This window comes from Ipomoea nil, unplaced genomic scaffold, assembly GCF_001879475.1.
Source record: "Ipomoea nil cultivar Tokyo-kokei standard unplaced genomic scaffold, Asagao_1.1 scaffold1509, whole genome shotgun sequence".
Taxonomy (NCBI): Eukaryota; Viridiplantae; Streptophyta; class Magnoliopsida; order Solanales; family Convolvulaceae; genus Ipomoea; species Ipomoea nil.
The window spans coordinates 1,477,660-1,501,541 of record NW_017617937.1 but is presented as its reverse complement, the minus strand read 5'-3'; the positions used below and the strand labels follow the sequence as shown (position 1 = coordinate 1,501,541).

The 23,882-nt window shown below is 36.3% G+C and overlaps 3 protein-coding genes and 3 non-coding genes across 6 annotated transcripts; 2 read left to right on the top strand and 4 right to left on the bottom strand.

Annotated features, from left to right (window-relative positions):
- Positions 1-6,364: 6,364 nt before the first annotated feature.
- On the bottom strand, positions 6,365-6,987 carry LOC109189034 (protein RALF-like 34). Its single transcript, XM_019339730.1, has one exon. The coding sequence runs from the start codon at positions 6,901-6,903 to the stop codon at positions 6,508-6,510; it is 396 nt and encodes a 131-aa protein (XP_019195275.1). The 5' UTR covers positions 6,904-6,987; the 3' UTR covers positions 6,365-6,507.
- A 1,458-nt stretch (positions 6,988-8,445) lies between these two features.
- LOC109188834 (uncharacterized mitochondrial protein AtMg00810-like) lies at positions 8,446-11,658 on the top strand. The gene is made up of 3 exons (XM_019339470.1): positions 8,446-9,082; positions 9,146-9,329; positions 11,625-11,658. Exons 1-3 carry the CDS (start codon positions 8,446-8,448, stop codon positions 11,656-11,658), a joined length of 855 nt encoding a protein of 284 aa, XP_019195015.1.
- Positions 11,659-12,185: 527 nt separating this feature from the next.
- On the bottom strand, positions 12,186-12,259 carry TRNAR-UCU. Its single transcript has one exon. It is a non-coding gene; the product is annotated as a tRNA-Arg (tRNA).
- Positions 12,260-12,327: 68 nt separating this feature from the next.
- Positions 12,328-12,400, bottom strand: TRNAR-UCU. Its single transcript has one exon. It is a non-coding gene; the product is annotated as a tRNA-Arg (tRNA).
- Positions 12,401-12,470: 70 nt separating this feature from the next.
- Positions 12,471-12,543, bottom strand: TRNAR-UCU. Its single transcript has one exon. It is a non-coding gene; the product is annotated as a tRNA-Arg (tRNA).
- Positions 12,544-15,706: 3,163 nt separating this feature from the next.
- Positions 15,707-20,534, top strand: LOC109189028 (zeaxanthin epoxidase, chloroplastic). The gene is made up of 16 exons (XM_019339723.1): positions 15,707-16,462; positions 17,292-17,454; positions 17,662-17,736; positions 17,897-17,997; positions 18,091-18,206; positions 18,363-18,574; positions 18,686-18,777; positions 18,857-18,971; positions 19,060-19,163; positions 19,268-19,313; positions 19,416-19,480; positions 19,558-19,647; positions 19,744-19,798; positions 19,885-19,973; positions 20,124-20,211; positions 20,295-20,534. The coding sequence occupies exons 1-16, from the start codon at positions 15,942-15,944 to the stop codon at positions 20,379-20,381; spliced, it is 2,019 nt and encodes a 672-aa protein (XP_019195268.1). The 5' UTR covers positions 15,707-15,941; the 3' UTR covers positions 20,382-20,534.
- The last annotated feature ends 3,348 nt before the right edge of the window (positions 20,535-23,882 follow it).

The window sequence follows — 23,882 nt, the reverse complement described above, 5'->3', positions numbered from 1 at the left end:
TTGTGAATGAAACTAAAGAAATTAACTATTACTTAACTAAATAAACTATAAACATTTATAACATTAGGATAGCGTTATTAAGCCAACATGTGGCTAGGATAATATTCAATTATTCTTTGTTCTATTTATGCTCCTATAGACTAGTTATGATTGAATAGTGGTCACAACTTTTCACTATTTGCTCTTCTTTTATGTACTATATATATTACATATATATGCTATATTTCACATCAATAATCACAACTGATTAATGCTCACATAGCCTTTACATGGTATCAGAGCCAACTATATCCTACGAAAGTTATTATTATTTTTTTTATCCCTTTCTTCGTATCATCGTGACGGAAGTTGGGTACTTATGTAATGTATAGAAAAGTGACCGTGAAATTAACATGTATCCATAACAACATATACTTGATCTTATGGTTTGGGATGTGCAAATTTGGGTTAACTGACTAAACCGAAGAATTTCGGTTAATGGTTAAAGATTTTGTAAAATTTCAGTTTACGATTAATTTGGTTTGAAACTATTAAATTAACCGAATGGTTAATCAAAATTTTAAATATATAAATAAATACATAATGTAAAATCTCTAAAATTAAAATGAAATCCCTATGGATTAGGGATGTTTTGTCTTTGAATTTTGGATTGAAATTATGGATTTATTATTACAGATATTGAAGTAATTGAATTTATTATCTATATATTATTATATGTGTGTATCATCAAAATAGTGACTAGAACTGAATCCGTGATATTAAACAAATTTGTTAATGTTAAGAATAACTTTATCCTTTCTCGATTAAAATATAGTATTCGAAGGTGTCAAACAAAAGACTAGCACTACTTTTGGATGGAGCAAGTAGATGCTGGCATATAATATAATACTAATTTATGGACAAGTTGAAGAGTAGGATACTGTGAACTGTGAAGTTGGAAAAGGTGTTAATTAATGTGAGGAATAAATTAAAGATTCCTCAACTTTGCGGCGCACAGGCAAACGCAGCTGAACACCCACAAGGCCACAATCACTTCCGCAAACTCTGCCTGCCCTTTCAATCCCTAATTGCGCTGCCGATTTGGGGAAGTGAAATGCAATCCAATATATAATAGATGAAAGATTGCACAGAATGCTAGGGTTATTTTATATCCCTTCTAGCTGCCCATTAAATAATCACCCAATTTTTGTCCCGCAAATCAGCATAAATATCAATTACTTGTAATATGATCAGTCGATCAATTTATGAATAATTAATAAATATAAAAATATTATTGTGATTATCATGTTGGGAGATATGAACCATAATAGGTCTCCCAACACGACAATATATAAGGTCGGATCAAGTCTAAGAGGGCAAAGGAGATTGGGATGGGACATTGGCCAGACATGTAAGGGAGGCCAACAACTCCACTCCCCTACCTTCCCCATTCACCCATCAAGAGTGAACAATCTCCATCAATCATATGGCTAACTCTCACCCTTTTTCCTACATAAAAGAAGTAAATTGTGTTGTACTAAGAACACCTTTTTCCTACATAGAAGAAGTAAATTGTGTTGTACTAAGAACATATTAGTGACAACGGGAAGGAAGAGACTTGGCCGATTATCCCTCCATCCCTTTAGAGACCACATGAGAAGTACGTAAACCGCATACATTAAGAAGACTTTGTGCAATGGGCTCGACCGAGATGGTGATATTGTGACATAAAAATCATGTTTCACACACTCAGACACCCTTTTAATGACAATCAATGTTCTTAGAGCATCCCAAAAAGGGAACTTTGGACTAGATTTTAAGAAATGTGGGGTGAGGTGGAGGAAAGAGAGGGAAGAGAGAGAGAGAAATGGGAGTTGGTCATGCAAAAAATGGGGATTTTGCAGGTGAGTGGGTCCCACCAATGGAAAAGGAGAGTTGCGCCTCACGCATCGCGCCCACCTGGGCGCGTAATTCTTTTATTTATTTTTTTATTTTCAAATTTTAGTTTTGTTTTGTTTTGTTATTCTTTTTTCTCTGCTTCCATTTTCGTTTTTCTAATCACACCTGTAAAATCTCCTCAAAATCTTCACACTATTGAGGATGCCCTTACCAATTAAATTACTTTAACTTTTTTTTTTCAAGGGTTACTATTATTTTGGTTTATGAGAAAACTTGTAGCTGCTACTTAAATGTGCATTATGCGTGAAACATGCATTGTGATTCTAGTCGACAAAAGACCACGAGTAGGTAAACTAGTTTGAATTACACATAAGTGACAAGTTCAAATCGAAAATGTCAATAAACGGTTCTCACCCGGGGTTAAATTAACTATATTGTCAGGCTATTATTATTGAATATACTCTCAGACACATTTTTCTTATTTAAGAGATTTTCTATTCAATTATCACCTTTTATTTTGCCCCATCACTCGCAAACTATGGTTTCCCATAGTAATAACACCTTTCATTTTGCAACGGGATTTGCCCTCTTTGTTAGCCATATCTAATTAGATTCATAAAAGAGTTAATTATATGTTTTGTAGTAGATTTATATATGAGATCATTTTTTTTCAAAACATTTACTTTTGGTCATAGTATTATTGTGGCATGATCATTTTTTGTTCTTTATCAACAAATAATTTAAATTTCGTTAAATATAAAGATATCGTGGTCTTTAATTATTAATTTTTTTCAAAAAAATATATAAAAAAATAGTGGCTCAACCGATTTTTTATAAAAAAAAATTAAAATATCCTTATATTTAACTGTATTTCTACTATTTTGTTGACGAATGACAAAAAATAATCATGCCACAATAATACTATAATCAAATGAGGATGTTCTGATAAAAAAAAAACAAAAAGTAAACATATACTAATAAATCAATGACAAAAAATAGAATTAACTCTACATAGAAATAAGCAAATCCTTTTCCTTTTTTTTTTTTTTTATTCCAAGGGAAATTGAAAACAATATATAAGGTAGTAAAGTTAGTGATGAACTTATTACTTACTGTACAAAAAAAGAGAGAAAACATGTAGTCCCAAAATGAACCAAACGTGAACTGCAACAGGGCAAGTGCATTGAAGCAATTCAAAAGGGAGTTGGTACGGCCGGTACACTGTACAGTATTTTATTACAACAGAGCCAAAGAGCGGTTTAGATGCTTTGAACCGCCACAACCGGTACCCCACGACAGGTCAAAACCCCATCGCCATCACCCCACGTGAGAGGCAACGATCCTGGTTTTCTTTATGAACCGGCCCGCATCTGGTCGGCCGTAGGAGCTACCTGCTCCGGTCCAACCGGTCATTACTTGTGTGCGACTCACCTTCCTCGAATCTGTAGTTTGGTGGCGGGCCATTGTTGAACCCTTGAACGGGTTCGTTTGGACCCGGCCTAGCTAGACCGCCCCTTTTCAGACACCCTTCTTTGATTGAGCCTTCTCACCATAACCTACCCGTTACACCTAGAATTTGTTTTAAAATGCAATGACATTACATGATTATTATTAAAATATAACGGGAATATCTATGGTGTTGTTCCACACCATCAATTTTATATAGGTTGATTTTATGACTTATACAGTTTATCGTCAATCAATTTAATTGACTGAAAAAAAATACTTCGTAACAAATTTGTTAGAAAAAACTTAAAATGGTTGTAGAAAAGTGTTTATTGCTTTCAGTAAAATTAGAATTAAACTTTACGAGCATAGCAAAATTTAGAATTAAATTTTACTTTTGGTCACAATATAGACTACAAAATAATAATTTTATATCATCCATAAATTCAACACTGTTTTACATTCATCCAACATGTTTAAAATGGCCATAGCCATAGTAGAGTTTTTTGGAATTTGTGTATATCAAAAATTAAACGTGTCAAATTAAAAGTCATAACTAAACTTATTAATTGGAACTATGCTGAAAATCCAAATGTAAATATGTCAAATTGAAATTAGTCAAAAGTAAAAGTCATAAATAAACTTAAAAATTGTCACTATATTCCAAAGACTAAAAATCAAGACCATTCATAGAATTTTTTTTTAGTATTATTGACTTTATTATAAGATAGTATGTGTGCAATCCTAAGAGTCAATATCTTACAATCGAGATTAGATCATATGACCTTCCCTCAACGAGAGTCACAGAGGTGTCATTGAGCACAAGGTACTTGGCATAATTCATAAAGTTTTAAACACCAAACTTCTTACTACTATTATGTTTACTATTCTTTGTTCAAACCAACACTCTATTCTTTTCTTGTTTTTGTTAATATTTTTAAATTTAATTTTATTATGTTTAATAGTTCTTTTAATGTTGTTCATAAATATATAAAATTTATATACCAACACTATTTTTTAAAGAGAAATACTACTATACTAATACTAATTGAATTGTTAATAGATTTAATCGAATTTCGTTAATTAAATCAGACATATAAAATGAGAATAATGAAGTGTATATATAGCCTTTTAAGGGGAATCTTAGATCTTTTTGGGCCTGGCTATTTTTATGGATCTTCATATAGGCCTCAATTTCTCCCTCTATATTGCACTCTAGTTTTTGCGGGCTAAGATCTGTGTCATCTTTCCTTATTTACAATACGGAGAACTAATAAGCTTAATAGCCAAATATTGGCCCATACTTGATTAACTTTTTTTTTTTTTTTTTTTTTTTTTAAATAAAAGTTAAATAAACTCTTGAATTATTTATTAGGGTTTTTCTAATTCTCTCTCGTCGCTGGTATTCTATACAGCCGTCCGATTGTTTTCCTCTGGTGTCATCTCCACAGTCAGCATCCGCCTTCATCGTTTTCTCATCCATCTCTACCGCTACCGGTCGTTACTCTCTTATTTTCGCAATGCTGTTTCTTTTTGCTTTGTTTTACAGGTTTTAATTTTGTCTGCAGTTTCTGTGTTTTTCCTCTCGCTGTTTTGACGAGTTTCTTCATCTCGTTTACTTGGCGAGTTCTTTTTCATAAAGTGTGAAATGATAAAACTGGTCATGGCGTATGTAAATCTCATCCTGGTGACAAACATAACAATGAAAAAAAGACTTTTCTGAACTATGATATATAGTTCAGCTCGATGGAGATATTGTCAATTGATAGAAAAATGAAAATAGATACCCAGGTGGTGTTCAAGACTATTCAACTAGTGTTGGTCTTGGATATGTTTGACTAAATCATTAAAGAACTTTAAGTTCTTCCAAAAAATTCAGCTTCAAATTTGTAAAATGGTCTGCGAATCAAGTTTTTCCTAGTGTTGCCAGGGAAGTTGTTTCTATGTCTGACTGTAAGGAATGTTGGACCATTCCATGGATTGTTATTATAAACGTTTCAGCCTATGATTAATGTATTAGCTTCTTTATTTTCAAAATAAAAAATAAAAAAATTGAACTATTTATGAAAGTGTAATTAAACTCTCGAATTAAAAGAAATTTTCAATTAGATACCTGAACTTAGAATAAAATACAATTAACTCCATTTAACATCTCATTGCAGGTAACTTCCAAATTAGGTGATTGGAATGTTACATCTATATGTTTTGATGACTTGGACGCCCAAATAATAATAATATAATATATTAAAATTAATTAGCTATCAATAGTTTCTCATGTGAAGCAAAACATGGATTTCGATTATACATGTCGATCTACAAAATTCTCAAAGCCTGTTCGTTCCTAGCCACAACTTTTTTTTTTTTTTTTTCCAAGTTTGAAAAGGCAATGACAAGAAACACATTTGACAAATGAGCTTTGCCTATTTTTATCCAACTTTCAAATACCTCATATTTTTGTCAAACTTCTTTATTTTTACCTATTTCAATATTTGACCCATAATAAGCTAATAGTGATACACCAACCAACTATCATGAATTATAAAACGCCATTCAAAGAATTGTATGACTAACAAGATAATCATCTAATTACTCAATTTATCGTGTTTTACATGTTATGTTTATTATTCATTAGTCAATCAAACTCTTTTTTTTTTCTTTATTTATTTTTTTAGTATTTTTTTGTGTGTGTTTAATAGTGATGTAATCTATAATTATATATAAATTTTATATACTAATACTAAAATAACATTATAAAAATTAAATTAAAAATGACTTCAGTCAAATCTCATTACTTGAATCATATACATAAAATGAGACAGAAGATGGGTGTCTAAGATAACACATTTGCCAATAATTATATATATATATATATATATATATATATATATATATATATATATATATATATACCATTTACCATGGCCTACCAAGTGTTTTTTCTTTCTTCTATCATCATACTAAATAAGGCAACTATATTACCAAGCAACTAAACATTTGCAATAACCTAGTTAAGTTTATCCATAATTAATTTGATAAACACAAATCGAATATTAATTAAGAATAATGTTTTAACAGTGGACCAGCAGGCAATGAGTCTGCAAAATTTTCAAAGAAATTAAAAAGCACGCAGATTACATATACATGCAACCCATATAACGTAACGTACTGTAGTTATACAGGTGTTCACCTCCGGCAGCGCGTGATGGCGGAGCAACCTCGGAAGTAAGGGCGGACGGGGCCGGTAGCCAGGTGGCAGTTGTGGGTGTAGTAAGACCTGCCGGAACGGGGAGGGCAAGGGATCCGGTTGGCCGAGAGTGCGCCGTAGGAGATGTAGTACCTCATTGTGCGCCAGAAGAGAGATCTCCGGCTACCCGCCGCCGCTGCCGCGGATTCTTCTCCTTCCAGCTCCTCCTCTTCAGCATCGCCGAAGTCGCCGCCGTACAATGACATCCCCATTGGCATCTCCGTTCTTTCGCCGACGACTTTCACGGCGGATTCTTCAACTTGGGCTCCTACGCTTGCGTTGTTGGTGACAAGAAGCAAGAAGACGACGAAGAAGAAGGGTTTTGGAGCATCCATGGCATGTGAGAGTGTCTATCAGACTATGAAAGGGGAGAGAGAATGTATGAAGGAAGTAATAATAAAAGTGGGTACGTACGTAACAGTTCTTTAATGAACCGGAGCTGCCCTTTTTTTGTTTTTAGTGAAAAACAAAACGATTTCATTAAATCAAATCAAAGAGTATAACACATTACAAATGATAAAAGGAGGGTGTGTAAATCATTCCGAGCAATACTTTGCCAACAGATAATTGCCTGTTTCGCAGATTGTTTAGTGAAAGATAAAAACAAAAGTTTCTTTGAGTTAGGGAGAAAGTCTGCAATCACTACACAAATATTATTCTGAGTGAAGTTCGGTTTATAATTTTACTGTACAAGTAAACAAGGGAGGAGCGCGTGGTGTACAAATGGATCTATCTCACACCGTTGTGTTTCTTATAAATAGAATGCCAACACCTATTCTTAATAATATTTCTCCATACCAAATGTTATTCCATAAAGTCCCTAGTTATGATAAAATAAAATGTTTTGGGTGCCTATGTTATCCATGGCTTCGACCTTATGCTTCTTCGAAATTAAAACCACGGTCGGCACCATGTGTGTTTATTGGTTATTCTGTTTCTCAATCTGCATATAAGTGTCTAGAGCCAATTACAAATCGTATTTATATTTCATGCCATGTCACATTTGTTGAGTCTGAATTCCCTTACAAGAAAATACTTATGTCCCATGCAAATAACCAGTTTCTTGCAGCTTCCTCCAGTAGCACACAAATTTTTATTCCACATAATCTCCCTGCGATACAGACCTCAACTTCTGTTCCATCTACTCCTGCTAATTGTGATATAGAATCCCACAATAACTCAGTTGCGCCTGTGAGTCCAATAATTTTACAGGATAATATTCCATCAACTGGGGATCATGCACACTCTGAATCTGCATCTTCCCGAGATCATGTACAATCGGGTTCCTCATCGACTGAGTCTGCGGATTCTGTTCCTGGCATGCCTCAGGTGAGTAATCTGTCAGTCGAGGCTGCTCCTGGTTCATCCCAAATCAGTGACCAACCGACAGCATCCACTCGAACCGTGTCGCATGCCAGTGATCGTCCAAAAAGAACCCGACGGCCTAATCCGAAATATTTTAATGATGCATTTGTTAATGTGACTTCGGCTCACTCTATGCCTAGTGCAGTCGAACCATCTACGGTTGCGCAGGCTCTGAAGCAACCACTTTGGCGTAAGGCAATGGAGGTTGAATTTACAGCGTTGATCCATAATCGAACATGGGAGCTGGTGCCGAATGTTGGATAGAAAATTATTGGATGTAAATGGGTGTTTCGGGTCAAACGGCATGCTGACGGTACTATTGACAAGTTCAAGGCTCGTTTAGTCGCTAAGGGGTTTTTACAGGAGTCTGGCTATGATTACTTTGAGACCTTCAGTCCGGTTATGAAACCAGTAACTATCCGGGTTGTTCTGACAATTGCATTGTCTCGAGGGTGGTCCACACGGCAGCTTGACATGCCTTTTTAAATGGGACGTTAAGTGAAGAGGTCTTTATGGAGCAACCTCCGGGGTTTATTGACTCTACTCAGCCTAACTACATTTGCAAGTTAAAAAAGGCCTTGTATGGCCTGAAGCAAGCTCCGCGAGCTTGGTACCTGGAGTTATCATATTTTCTGATCAATTTTGGCTTTAAGAAAACCATCAGTGATGCTTCTTTGTTTGTGTATGCTGCTCGTGGAATGCTTGTTTATTTTATGGTTTACGTGGATGATATAATTGTCACTGGAAACAATGATGTTTTTCTTGACCGATTCATAAAATTATTATCACAAAAATTTGCTTTGAAGGACTTAGGCACACTACACCATTTTCTTGGTGTTGAGGTTGTACCTATTTCTGGTGGTTATTTTCTTTCCCAGAGTAGGTACGTTGCAGATATTCTGGCTCGATATAACATGGATGGCGCAAAGCCTGTTTCTACTCCGATGTCTACTATGACGTCCGTGTCTATTCACGAGGGGGAACCTGTGGTTGATGTGACTGATTTTCGTAGGTTGATTGGAATGCTGCAGTACCTATCGGTCACTAGACCTGACGTTGCTTATGTTGTTAATTCCTTATCGCAATGCATGCACTCGCCAAAGGCATATCATTGGGGTGTCGTTAAACGGTTACTTCGGTATATGAAAGGTACTTTATTTCATGGTTTATTATTATGTGCGTGCCCCAGTTTGTTGCTGACAGCCTTTTCAGACTCTGATTGGGGTGGTAGTAGAGATGATGGTCGTTCTACCACTGGTTTTGTTATTTGTCTTGGTTCAAATGTTGTCTCGTGGAAGTCTGTTCGTCAGAAAACTGTCTCACGGTCTTCAACCGATGCTGAGTATCGTGCTTTGGCGAGTTCGGCTGCTGAGGTAATCTGGGTACAGAATCTTTTGTCTGAGCTGGGTATAGTATTACCGCATTCACCACTGTTGTATTGCGATAATATGGGAGCCACGTATGTTGCAAAGAACCCGGTGTTCCATTCGAGGATGAAGCATCTTGCGCTGGACTATTTTTTTGTTCGAGAGCGTGTCATGGACGGCACTTTGGGTGTTCGTCATATTAGCTCAAAGGATCAGATTGCTGACGTACTTACCAAACCGCTAGGTCGTGACTTCGTTTTGCGGTTTCGTTCCAAGATTGGAGTTTCCGACGGCTCCTCCATCTTGCGGGGGCGTGTTAAGGATTAATGATTTAATGTATTATTAAATTTTGTTGCTTAGTTTCATCCTGTATAATAGTTCCTTATTGTTTGTTTTGTTACCTACTTTATCTCTCTGTACTTGTATAAATAGCTTACTGCTCTAGCTTAATAATACAAGCCTTTTCACAATCTCTACATCATGGTGGTCTATAATAGACCACGGAGGGATATCAGAAAAGTGTTATATGAGATTGAGCGTGGGGTCTTCAAGATTCGAAGGTCTCCATGATGAACATGTTAATGTTACAACAGGGTTTATATGACTAAAAAAACTAATTATGACCTTAAAGCAATAGATAATAATATACCACCTTTGAATTGGTAATAGTGATCAATTTTTGTCTCTTTAGTAACCTCAATCAAGAGTTTAGATTTAATATGACCTCAGGTTTATTAAATGGTTGAACTTGAACAACTTAAGTATATCAAAAACTATTCATTCATGCCAATAAAACATTAGTAATAACCCTAACAGTAATTTAATTATTTAAATTAAGATGCATAATGGAAGTTGTTGTACTCATAAGTACAAGTGGGGACAAAGAGTGAGATGCATGATGCATAATAAGTGGTAAAAGGTGGTTGGTTTCCAGCTAGGCATGTTATGACACATTGTTTGGTTTGGTGCTCTCATTTATATTGGAGTTGCGGACCATTATTGTACCCCCTCAGTCCTGTCACTCGTTTTTTTTTTTTTTTTTTTTGGTTAAATAAATTTGAACCCTACTAGTCTGATCCACTCTCTGTAGAGCTGTCAATACGAGTCAAGCGGACATATACGAACTGACCAGCCTCGAGTTTATCCATAAACAGACTGAATTGGCCTATTTTTACAAAAGTTGAGAAAATCTCAACACAATCCATAGTTGGACGGGCTAACGAACTAGCTCGTCAGCCCATACTAAAATTTTTAAAAATATTTATTAAAATTTAGAATTACTAAATGGCTTAAAAGCCTTAAATGCACACTATCACACTTACAAATTGTAATTTTGTAAAATAATAATATTGTTGTAAATTTTAATGATTGTGGACATTATGTAGTAACCTAATATTCTAATTTATACCAAAATAATAATATAATAATTTATATCAATTATCAAACAAAATTAGTAGTTTTGAGGAAACAAAATTAGTAGTTAGTACATTAAATTAATAAATTCTACACAAATTAAATATTTACACAATTGAACAAAAATGACAAAATTAGTACATAAACAATTAAGATATGGATGTCCCATTCCTTCCAAGTTTCAACACAACATAAAACATTCAATTCAAATTTTAAAGCTTTCAACGTACACAATCATACAATACTCAACAATCAACATTCAAAGTTTTAAAGTTCCACTTAATCAAAAGTCCAAAACAAGCCAAACACTCAAACATAATTTAGATCCAAAAGTCCATAAACATTAGTAACTACAATTCAACAAAACAATTCTTCATTCGCATTCATCATTTCCCAATAGTAAAACTAACAATAAATCGATAATTGAATATACAAATCTTAAAAATTTAAACTCTAAAATACCTTTAAACTTGAAAGTACAATCAACATTCCCAAAAACATTAGAAGCGTTGTTATCAATTGATTCATCGATATCAATATCTTCATCATCTCCATAAATTTATAAAATAAATCATTAGAAATGTAATTCATATTAACTAATAAATAAGGATTAAATAATAATAATACATTAATACCTTCATACGCAAATCCTTGCAACCAATATTGCGAGAGCAAATGAATGCTTGAACATTTTTTGAGAGGAGGGAGCATCTATACTTGGTCAAAACTATTGAGCCAATGCTAAATGAACTTTCACTAGCAATTGTAGTGATTGGAGTACTCAATACATTACAAGCGGTCATTTTGGATCGACATGAAAGTCTAACTTGATGTTCTTTCCAATGTTGTAAAAACATCTAAGTTCATGTGAGACTTAGGGTCTAGCTCCCCTCTTCTAAATATATATCTAGCTCAAATTTTTTAATAGCACAATCATTTCACTAAAAAAAAAAAAAAAATCAGTATACTCCTATACAATTGCACAAGTCACAATTAAAACACAAAAGCATATTCAATAAAATTTAAAATACTTACACCAAAGTAATTGATTTGACGTGCTTAAACATGTGAAGAAGATGCATTCATTGACATACTTGAAGTTGTAGTTGAACTTGCCTCATAGTAAAAAAATAGCTCATATATCTTATTCTTTACCACATCCAAATTATGAACATAATAGTTTATGAGTTGGTTGAGTCCATCCCACATATCATTTATTGACTTGTAAAATGAACATAATAGTTCTTAAATTTTTGTCAAAATTTACTAAGTGCAATCTCAATGTCACATTTGTTAAACCTGGTCCACGGTGCCACAATTTGTCGTCTTGCTTGCTTGATATAGGCTGGGGCTTCGATTACGGCATTGTTGGGCTGGGTTGGCTGAAATTTTAGAGGTGTTATTTTCAACAGAGACAAAGGCCCAAAAACAAACAAATAGTGGGGTAGAACAGGCTTGGGAAAACAAAAAATCACGCCCAGTGAGACTCGAACCCACAATTCACTTGATTAGAAGTCAAGCGCCTTATCCATTAGGCCATGGGCGCTGATTGATAACTTTAGCAAACAAAAATTTATATCTTAAAATATATGTATTTGGCAGCAAAAAAGGTAACACGCCCAGTGGGACTCGAACCCACAATCGCTTGATTAGAAGTCAAGCGCCTTATCCATTAGGCCATGGGCGCTGATTGATAATTTTAGCAAACAAAATTTTATATCTTAAAATATATGTAAGTTTGGCAGCAAAAAAGGTAACACGCCCAGTGGGACTCGAACCCACAATCGCTTGATTAGAAGTCAAGCGCCTTATCCATTAGGCCATGGGCGCTGATTGTTTATGCTTAGCAAACAAATGTTATTTATCATTGTAATATTGTATTAGGTTTGATAAAGTATAGATAAATGATTAATTTAATATTTATATTATAAAGTTTTTTAATAAAAAATATTATAAGTCATCTATAATTTTTTTCCTAATTAAATATATTTCATGTGATGGAGGAATGTGGTATGAGCCTAGAGTTAATAAGGTCGGGAAGTGGAGATTGATTAGTAGCTATCGACCGTGATTTGGGGTGAGATACCTAGGGTGGTCTTGCCCCTAGTCCAATCGACTAGTCACTAGCCAAGCTTAGTGAAGCATAGTTGACCTTGACCGATCACAGTCGATCGCAAGAAAGTTGGAAAGGGACATTTGGCAATTGATGGGTTTTTGAGTTTTGTTTTGTAATGTGGTATGCAGTTAGTGACTTAGCGGGATACTCTAGCGACTAACAAGAACATGTGTGTGTTTGGAACCTCGTAAGCATCATGGTCCATTAATTAGCCATGACTTGCAACCTCACAAACAATATAAAAGGGATGGTCTTCTCAATTTAATACTCGTCACCTTTACTTATAATAGTTATTCATAAATTAGTCTTTTTCATATAACTTCTTCATTGGTTAGATCGTTAGAGAAATGTATAAGGCATTCAACTAGTTGGCTTTAACATTTCAACGATTGAGTATGTTTGTACTCAATTATTCTTATCTGGTTTGAATGTAGCCCAATTGCAATATTTAAATGGTTTGGCCTTGCAAATATAATATTATCCTTTTTGTCATAATTTCTCAACATTTTCAAATTTATGGTTAATCGAATCCATCAAAACCGTCACTATGTATTAAATAAAAAAATAAAAAAAACAAAAAAAAAAAAACCAAAATCTATAAAAGCAAGAAATTACATTATACTCGCATGGGTAGCTCAACTGGTTATAGAGGTGAAACTTTGAAAGAATGATCAAAGATCGAGTCTCACCAGCGGTAGTGTGGGAGCAACCTCTCAAAGTGAGGGGGGCTCCTTGTGCGCAGTGAGCACCGGTCTAGCCTCTGTGGTTCATGTTCTGTCGGGTCGGGGTGTGAAGAGCCCTTCTGTGGTTCATGTTCTGTCGGGTCGGGGTATGGAGAGCCCTTAGGGTTGGGGTTCAGCCTTTTGGAAGAAGAAATTACATTATTGATGCTGCGTGTCTACTTAAGGTCCACAGGGTAATTTAGGAGAATCCAAGATATTTCCATCACCTTAATTTGCTTATTTGCCACTAATTTGGGTTGCTACTATTCTTTTTCTCCACCAATAAAAAAGACCATATTTTTTATTAACAGATTCTAGGCAGCACTAATCTGAAAAAGAAATGGAAGACAATGATGTGATCAGTTTCACTGGGAATAATGTCTCAGTTACACAAAAATACAAAAATATGAAAAAGAGAAATTTTCCGAGTAATATTGTTGAATGGTTTAATATTACTGGCTGAATTTGTGCCAGGTCATGCTGCCTGATAATTGAGTGGCAACAATAAATTTGATCCCAAAATTTTGAAGCCACAGCACACTGTCCATTTGACATAAGATGTTAGCTAGGTAAGAGATTTTTGCAATTGTTATGCCATGGACCCGTGTCGACCTTGTAAGGTGGAAGCAAAACGACATCGTTTGAATTAAAAAAAAAAAATTACTTCATTCTTTGTCGTTAACTTGCCGTGTGTCTTCATAATTTATTTATCTATATTCATAATTTTTGAACTCTATATTCACAATTTTAGAATTGAAAATTCACAATTTTAGATCTCAATATACAAAATTACAGAACTCAATATTCACAATTACAAAACTTTATACAATTACATAACTTTATATTCACAATTACAGAACTTTATATTCAACAGTATAACACAATTTTTAAACTATATATTCACAAAAAAAAATAAAAAAAATCATTGACTGAGAAAACAGTGCCACTGACGACACAATTATTCCAGACGCGGATTTTGGACCCGAGTCTACAATATAATTTGTCAAATTTTTGTAATGCTTTTATTCCTTTTATTCTTTTAAGATGGGTCAAGGCAACCTGGGTCAGCACCCAAGGCCAGCTCCATGGTTGGCCTTGAGGCCTCAAGTCCGAGCCTAGCTAGCACTCGACCTTAGATGGCTATGGCTCAGTCTCGGGACTGAGCATAACGGGCAGACTTGATCAAAGAGTCCTAATTGCTCACTATTTTTTCAGAGAATAATTACGAGATGAAGTTGACACACACACAGATATATGTATATTTTATTGTCTTTATTGTAATCTTAACACTTTACAATAAATACTTTTTGTATCTATTATCTAAATGTGTGCTCCAAACAACTCTTTACGTCATAGAAACCGCAAACCCGCACTATAATTATATATATGCATTATTTAAGTTTTAATGCGGTTTACCACTTTACCAGTGATAGATGGCAATTGCACCATTTGCAATTTGCACTATGAATATTTTATCATATCCGTTTGGCAAATGGCAACCCCCAACTCCACCAAGTTTTATAAATAACAAAAATACCCAATCACACCACGAAGCAATATACCAGCAAATTATTGAGAAATTAGAGTCACAGCCGAACATAATTACATATGTTACATATGGGATAAAGAATTATGTCGATTTTCTGCATTAAAAAGACTTATGTGACGATTTGATTACCGACTAAATCAATTGTGTCACATATCAAACTCTTAAGACTTAATCATATATTATTCTTTATAATTTATCATTAAAAAATTAATTGAGTTATATGTGTAGATTAAATTTTGATTTTTAATAATATTTAGTTGTGGCATATACACCTAGTTTAATCCGTTTTACCTTCACTACGGTCTCTTTCCTTCATGTGCTCTTTCTCTTTTCTTATGGCCACTGCCGTTTCCGTTTCCCTTTTAAATTATTGATTTTTGTATATTATAAAACAAATAATGCATTATCATATGCCACAAACAACGACCACAAGTAAACTCCATGAATGAACAAATATCTTCCAGCATTTTTTTTTTCCTTTTTTTTTTTTTTTTTTTTTTTTTTTTCAAATTTGTGAGCTGAGTTAAACCAGGGGATCAACATGCGCTTGCCACCTGGCCATGGAATCTCCACCATTGGCGCAGCATCCACCACCGATGTCCGATGGATTGCTTAACCCACCTTCTCTCTCATAACTCTGCCCCACTTCCCCTCCTTTCCCAGTTTCTTCTCATTCATTACCAGATTACCTTAATAAACCCAAATTCAAGACACAGTACTATGAGTCCCAAATTCCAATTCCTAGTCACCTGTCTCTGATTGGATTCTTTAATTTAGTGACTCTCAGAGCATTTATACCCGGGAAAGATCGAAACTTGGGGGGTTTCTTTCTCCAGGGAAAATGAGTTCATCTGTGCTGTACAGTTCAATTCATACCTCAAGTGTATTGTTTTCAAGAACCCAGTTTCCATTTTTGGTGCATAGAGAATTTGCAGCAGAGTTTTGTCCTTCTGTGCACGGTGGGTGCTGTTTAAGAACCCAAGAAACTGGGCATGCAAAGAGGGTGGCGAGAGTGAAGGCTACACTGGCTGCCGAGCCGGCAAAGGTGGCGACTTCCGGCGTGGCTGATGGGGATTCTAAAGCATCAAAGAGGAATCTGAAGATACTGGTGGCCGGCGGTGGGATTGGAGGTCTGGTTTTCGCGTTGGCGGCGAAGAAGAAGGGGTTTGAGGTGGTGGTTTTTGAGAAGGATTTGAGTGCTATCAGAGGGGAGGGTCAGTACAGAGGTCCAATTCAGATACAGAGCAATGCTTTGGCTGCTTTGGAGGCCATTGATATGGATGTTGCTGAGGAGGTTATGAGTGCTGGCTGCATCACTGGTGACAGAATTAATGGTTTGGTTGATGGTGTTTCTGGGAATTGGTGAGCTTCTTTACTTCATTTCTCCCATATTTCTAAGTTCAGTTAGTCCATCAATTTCATGGAGGATCAAGTAAACATGGCAAACTCAGCTAAATTGGTTAGTTTGTCAACTGGATAACCATAAGGTTATAAGTTTGCGCCTTCTTGATTCGAGTCTGTTAGTTAGGAATGAGCAACTAGACTAGTATGTCAGTCGCTTATGGGAGGCGCTGATATTCGAACCCCATGACAACTAAAAGCCTAAGCTGATAGTTGGATTGCACGTTAATGGCTATATGCTCAACAACCAGGATGAGCTATGGATTTTGAACTTTCATTATGGTTTAGTGGATTCACTGCTTGGCTGTAAATCTATTTAATCTTCAAGTTCCAAACTGTGGAAGCAAAATCAAAACTTTTTTAAATCTTAGGAGTTAGGGGTGCTGCTTCCTCTATTGGAAGTTTCTGCTTTAACCCTCTAGGAGAATTAGCCATTGAACTTAGCAAATAAAGAAGAAAGTTTAAACCCCAAGTAATTCCTCTCTAGGCAGAGCCAATGCTTAGGAAACTCATGTCTTCCATTACATTAATTGAAGACTTGCTGGGAAAAGAATATGAAGCTATGATTCCAATTAAGAATTCGGTATGCATCTTGTTAGGTTAGAAGACGATTGTCAATTGCATGAATCGTTTCAATGGTTAGGAAGCTTTCGTGGAATTTTGATTAGAAAGCTGAAGGGGTAGACTGTGTTTAGTGTTAACAGCTTAATTACTACCTCTAGGGCTTTGTTAGTGGAACGAGAATTTTCTATGTTTTCTCCAACACGAAATGATAATAGTTGTTTATCAGGTATTGCAAGTTCGATACATTCACTCCTGCAGCACAACGGGGACTTCCAGTAACAAGAGTTATTAGCCGCATGACTTTGCAACAGATCCTTGCATGTGCCGTTGGGGAGGAAATTATCATGAATGAAAGTAATGTGGTCGACTTCAAGGATGAAGGAAATAAGGTATAATGGGATTTGAACTTTAAATTACTTGCCCACAAAAGGCGAAATCCCTCCCCACGAGGCCCCCACGCCCCGGGCTGTCAGGATTTAAATTTTTATTCAAATTACTCATAGGAGTCGAGAGATATGAATTTTTGTCATGTTCAGTTTTGGGGTTTAATTTAATTTGTTGCCATTCTTCTGCAATTTGCTGCTCTATGAATTTAGGTTACCGTTATTCTTGAGAATGGGCAGAAACACGAAGGTGATCTTCTAGTTGGTGCTGACGGAATACGGTCTAAGGTACCCTTTACAATAGTCTCCTCTTTCGTTGCTCCCCTTTTCAACTAGGGTTTCCTACTCCATTCCCTTTCTTGGTAGAGAACATATTTCGAAAATTTTCCGTTTATTTTTTATTGGGAAGAAAGATATGCTGCTCTTAAAACACCGGGTCTGATCACAGGTGAGAACTAATTTATTCGGGCACAAGGATGCCACGTACTCGGGCTATACTTGTTACACGGGAATTGCAGATTTTGTTCCTGCTGATATCGAGACTGTGGGGTAAATTATCCTTACTTTAACATTCTCTTCTGCATTTCTTTTTGTTAGTTCTATAGTGTTTTCGATGCTGATGCATTGTTTTGTTTTCTCAAGGTACCGAGTATTTCTGGGCCACAAACAATATTTTGTTTCTTCGGATGTGGGTGGAGGAAAAATGCAGTGGTATGCTTTTTACAATGAACCGGCTGGTGGTGAAGATGCACCAAACGGTAATCTCCAAAGATTTTCTTTTTTCAGCTAGAATGATTCAAGTTATACCGAAATGTATTAAGTTCAAGCGTTTCCTTGCAATATGCTTTTTGTTAGAACATATATCGATCGCTTCATAGGGGACAATGACATATTCGACGATTTTGATAATCCAGGTAAAAAAGAGAGATTGCTAAAAATATTTGAAGGTTGGTGCGACAATGTCATAGATTTATTGCTTGCTACGGATGAAGATGCAATTCTTCGGCGTGACATTTACGATAGAACGCCGTCCTTGACTTGGGGCAAGGGTCGTGTTACCTTACTCGGGGATTCGATCCATGCTATGCAGCCAAATTTGGGTCAAGGGGGATGCATGGCCATAGAGGTATAACTTTATTTTATATTATACTCTCCTTTCTCTCTTCGGGAGTTTGATAAAGTTAACCGGGGAATACGGGTTTCTCTTATTAGTCAAGTTTACTCGGTATAATTGCAGGATGGGTATCAACTAGCTCTTGAGCTTGACAAAGCTTGGAGGCAAAGTGTCGAGTCGGGAGCCCCTATAGATATCACATCTTCGTTAAAAAGGTAAATTAGAACAATGAAACAATTTTTGAAAAGAGAGTGACAACATATAATTTCTCCCGCTCTTTTGTCTTTTCCCCAGTTACGAGAAAGAGAGAAGACTGAGAGTCGGAATCATCCACGGGCTGGCCCGAATGGCTGCATTGATGGCAGCAACTTATAAGGCATATTTAGGCGTAGGACTCGGTCCATTATCGGTATGAAATTATGCACCTTTCTTCTTCCTTTCTATTCTTGAATCGGGAGTTTTCGTGCACTTGTGATGAACTATTGTTTTTCTTGCAGTTCTTAACCCAATTTAGGATACCACATCCCGGAAGAGTTGGTGGGAGATTTTTTATAGACCTCGCGATGCCTTTAATGCTTAGTTGGGTCCTAGGAGGCAATGGGTAGGATCTATGAACCCTTTCTGAGCATTAAATATTATACAGTTGCTATCCTTAAACTTCTCGTAGCAAAAAAAAAAAATTATTTATTTTTTAATCATTTGCAGAGAAAAACTTGAAGGCAGGCCGAAGCAGTGCAGATTGTCTGATAAGGTAAGTTGATTAGCAAGCTAAAATACTCGTCGTGTGTTCAATAAGGTTATGACGGTATTTTCACTACTCGAGACTCATGCTATGGATTTTGAATTAATGAAGGCTAATGATCAGCTGCGGAAATGGTTTGACGATGACGATGCATTGGAGCGTGCCATGAATGGAGAGTGAGTATAAAATTAAACACTGTTATTCTCGATATATCTATTGCTTTGTGGAGTGGTATAACCCCTGCGTTTTTTAGATGGTTTTTATCTCCACTCAAGAATGCAACAAGTACTGCTTCAGAACCCATTTTGTTACGCAGAGACGAAAAAACGCCCTGCATAGTTGGGTACGACTTGATCCTTTTTCTTAAACTCGAATCTTAGTCTCGTGATTGGTTACATTGCCTCGACAAGGCCAGTGATTTGTTTCTCGTTTTGTTTAGGTCTGTGCCACATCCAAACTTCCCGGGAACATCAGTAGTCGTGTCTTCACCCGAGGTAAGACCCGAGGTTTTTGGGACTTCAGACAAAGAATGTCTCGTTGAAGACACAGATGTATGATTTTGTTGTCTTGTTGCTTTTAGGTGTCCGAACTGCATGCTCGAATAAGCTATAAAGATGGCGCTTTCTTCGTGACTGATTTGCGTAGTAAACATGGTACTTGGATCACCGAGTAAGTTGCCATGAACTCTCTGATCTCCTCCTCGTTCTCTCTGTTGCATAAATGTGCAATCCAACTATTAGCTTAGGCTTTTAGTTGAGAGATGGATCACATGCTTCAATTGCAACGACAGAGCAGTAACAATTGTTTCTTCTTCTGCAGCAACGAGGGCAGGCGCTATCGGGTGTCCCCGAACTTTCCAACCCGTTTTCATCCTTCAGACATCGTCGAATTCGGGTCTGATCGCAAGGTGAGATTGTAGTTATATATTGTCCTGCAAGTAATTTCATATGATCTGCAGCTTGAATATTTCCATTTGGGAGCATTTTGCAGGCGGCCTTCCACGTGAAGGTGAAGGTGATGAAATTTCCGCCATTTTCCGGCGGGAAGGGAGAGATGGAAGTTTTGCAGGCAGCGTAGGCATTCTCAAGAAAACCGAATTGGTCTAATATGCGAAGAAACACATAGAAATTGTACAGGATTTATCCATGGCAGCTGAGCCCTGTAAAGCTGCTGCATTTTGTACCATGTATAGATTTACTGTAATTCAGAACAAGAAATCACTAGAAATGCGAAAGTTATATACAACAGATTCCCTATGTTCCCGTGTTAGGAATATCTATTATTAGGAACAAGTGCTTACTATTACGCTATGCTAAAAGTTATAGCTCGAATAAGTAACCTGACTCACCATTTTTCATTACACTCAATTTATTGCTTATAACTGAGAGACTACAAATAGAAACGGTTATAACTCAAGGACTCACCATTTTTCATTACACTCAGTTTATTGCTTATAATTGAGAGACTACAAATAGAAACGGTCATAATTCATGGACTGAGTCATCGTTATCATTATAACTCAAGGATAAACTATTGTGTTCCGTTTAATTTTTAATTTTAGTTCCTGAGTAATGATTTACAATTAATTTTTTTTGTCAATTTTGACGATAAGAGACTAAATACGCCACTTTACTTATAACTGAGGGACTAGATACGGTAATAACTTAGGGATTGAGTCATCACTATCATTATAATTCGGACGAAACTCACCATTTTCCCTCAATAATAATAATAATAAAATCATGATAAAACCCAATCTGTGAAATTTAGTCCAAATCAAACTGGATTTGAAAATCAAGTTTCATGTGAGAACCAAATTCGTTCTATGATGATTTAAGTGCGACAAGATCGATGTGAACTTAGCTTGAATGGTGTTTGTAAGTTCTTGAGAATTGAGTGGACGTGGTGGAGTGATGTCAGGGAAGGGCACGTGCGAGAGGCGTAACAGGTGGGGGAAGATGGTGGCGGACGGTGGGCGGCGAATGTGAATGGCGGTGGAGACACGTGATGCGATGCTCCAACGTTGAGAGTTCACGATCCAGGCAGTACTGGAGGACTGTTGAGAGTGACGGTTGGAGTGTTTAATAATGTTGAATACCTAAGACTAGGGGTGACCACATTTCGTGTTGGACCGACCTCTCTTATCGTAGAATCTAGCTTAGATCGTGTCCATGATGGAGCCACGATTCCATCTAGGGGTGTAATTGAGAAATCGAGTTGGGTATGTCGGTTTGAGTTTTAATATTTTGAGTATGAATTTGCCTCGATTTAAATTTTATGTATTTGAACTTGGAACAGAATAATTGGGAATGATATTATTATTGATCAATCCATGATGATAGAAAGTACAAGGAAGATATGTATTTACAAAGATACAAATAGTCCTAGTTAGGATAGAAATAGTAAATGATAATACTCTTAATAATATAGGGAGAGAGAATGAATTTTAGTGTGTCTAGAAATCTAGACTACAAGTCTTAATAGCCCCCTTAAGCTTGAGGTTCTCTAGAGAGAACATTGGGCTTGTTCCTTAGATCAATGAATCTTGTTGTGGTTAGTGACTTGGTGAATATGTTTGCTAGTTGTCTTTTGTGGAAATGGAGTTCACTTTTATTTCTTTTGATGTCACTTTGCCACGAACAAAATGATAGTCAATTTCAACATGTTTGGTTCGTGCATGAAACACATTATTCACACACAAGTAGGTAGCACCAATATTGTCACATCAAAGTTAAGTGGTTTTTGCATGGTAAGACCAAACTCTTTAATTAAAGCAACTAACCATTTGACTTGTGTTAAGACATCGGCTATGGCCTTGTAAGTTGAGGGAACATGAGGTGGAAGATATAGAAGTGTTTCTAATACTAGAAATATTCAAACATGTACCATTACCGGTTTGAAGAGTGCTGTTGCTGGTGTAGTTTTTCACTTGTTGTAGGGAATACGAGTCTAGAGTGGCATGATGTGTAGCTCCAGTGCCAGGAACCCAATTTAGAGATAACGAAGTAGTGGCTAAATCATCTGCACATGTCAGATTTGCCTTAGGAACAGGAGCACATGAGTAACTTTCGTAACACTATAGAGCAGTATAACAAAGATTGTTGCAGATCTAACACTTTGGAACATAAACACGACCGTGTCCACGACCACTACCTCCTTTATTTCCACGCCCACGGACAGTGCTAAGTAAAGTTTTGCTGCTGCGGAGCGGCAATGGTTGGTCCTCGTGCAACAAGCTAGTATTAATGGCTGGGTTGGATAGCAGCTAAAGAGACGTCATCGACATAGATAAACTGATGTGCAGTGATGTAATCATTTAGTTGATCAATGGTGACAAGTTCCTTGGTAGTCAACGATGAAACCATCGCACAATACTCAGGTCGGAGGCCCTTGAACAGATAGAGATTTTGTTCATCTAATCCAATTGGTTAGCTTCGGCAAGTAATCCAATTAAAACATTGAGTTTGTTAAGATACTCACTCGTTTTGGAGTCTCCCTAGCACAAAAACTGTAGCTGACTAAAGAGACTCAAAGAATGTGCTTGAGAGGAGGACCTAGAGGCATCTTCAATAGCTAACCAATTGGACTTTGGTATTTGAGGTTGAGTTTGAACTCAACTTGATAATTGATAATACTAATACACAGATCAATAAGGAAACCTATTGCTAAGCCTGACCCATATAGCTGTCGGGAAGCTCTCTTAAGTCTCCTTTCTCACTGCTCCAAAAGTCCCTTCCGTCATTGCCGTCGCTTCTACTTATAGTCGTAAAGAAAGGACATGACCCGGGCCACTGGCATGTTGGCCACGTTGCATATACGTGTCTTCAATTAAGAGTGATCTCTTTGGCTTCCGCCTTCGCCGACATGTGGCAAGATACCAACGCGTAACCATACAAATAAATAAGGGCAATCAATCGGAGTTTACATTTGATCGGGCGGCCGTTCGGGCAAATAAGAGTCGGTCGGAGAAAGGCACCGAGCCAAGTACGATGAGCTTGGGCGAAGAGGCTCAGGGACTTGACAGTCGGTAAGTAAAGCCGACCCCGGGAGGGTGACCCATATTACCTATCAATAATAATTAAATTAAATTTAAATATTCATCTAATCGAGTCCCATTAACTTAGGTCACTTACACCCCTAAGTCGATCTAAAGAAATTCTCACATTCATTTCTAACAAAGTCTAAATTAAAACTCGATAGCCAACTTTATTTAAAACAATTAATTGAGCTAAGGTCTTTGAAACATAAAATTACAATTAAACATAAAATAATTTAGAAATTTAGGCATTTTGTAAGTAAATTATTAATGCAATTATAAGGTATATATATATATATATATATATATATATATATATATATATATATATATATATATAGAGAGAGAGAGAGAGAGAGAGAGAGAGAGAGAGGGTATGTCAAGATCTCTAAATTACAGGTATTTTGAATAAAAATCATCAAGACTATGTGGTCTAATGGTATCCGGGTTGGACTTCCATTTGAAAGATTATGAATTTGAGCAAAGTATATGAACTACATTGTAATAGAGCAAGTAGCATAAAAAAAAAAAAAAAAGGGAAA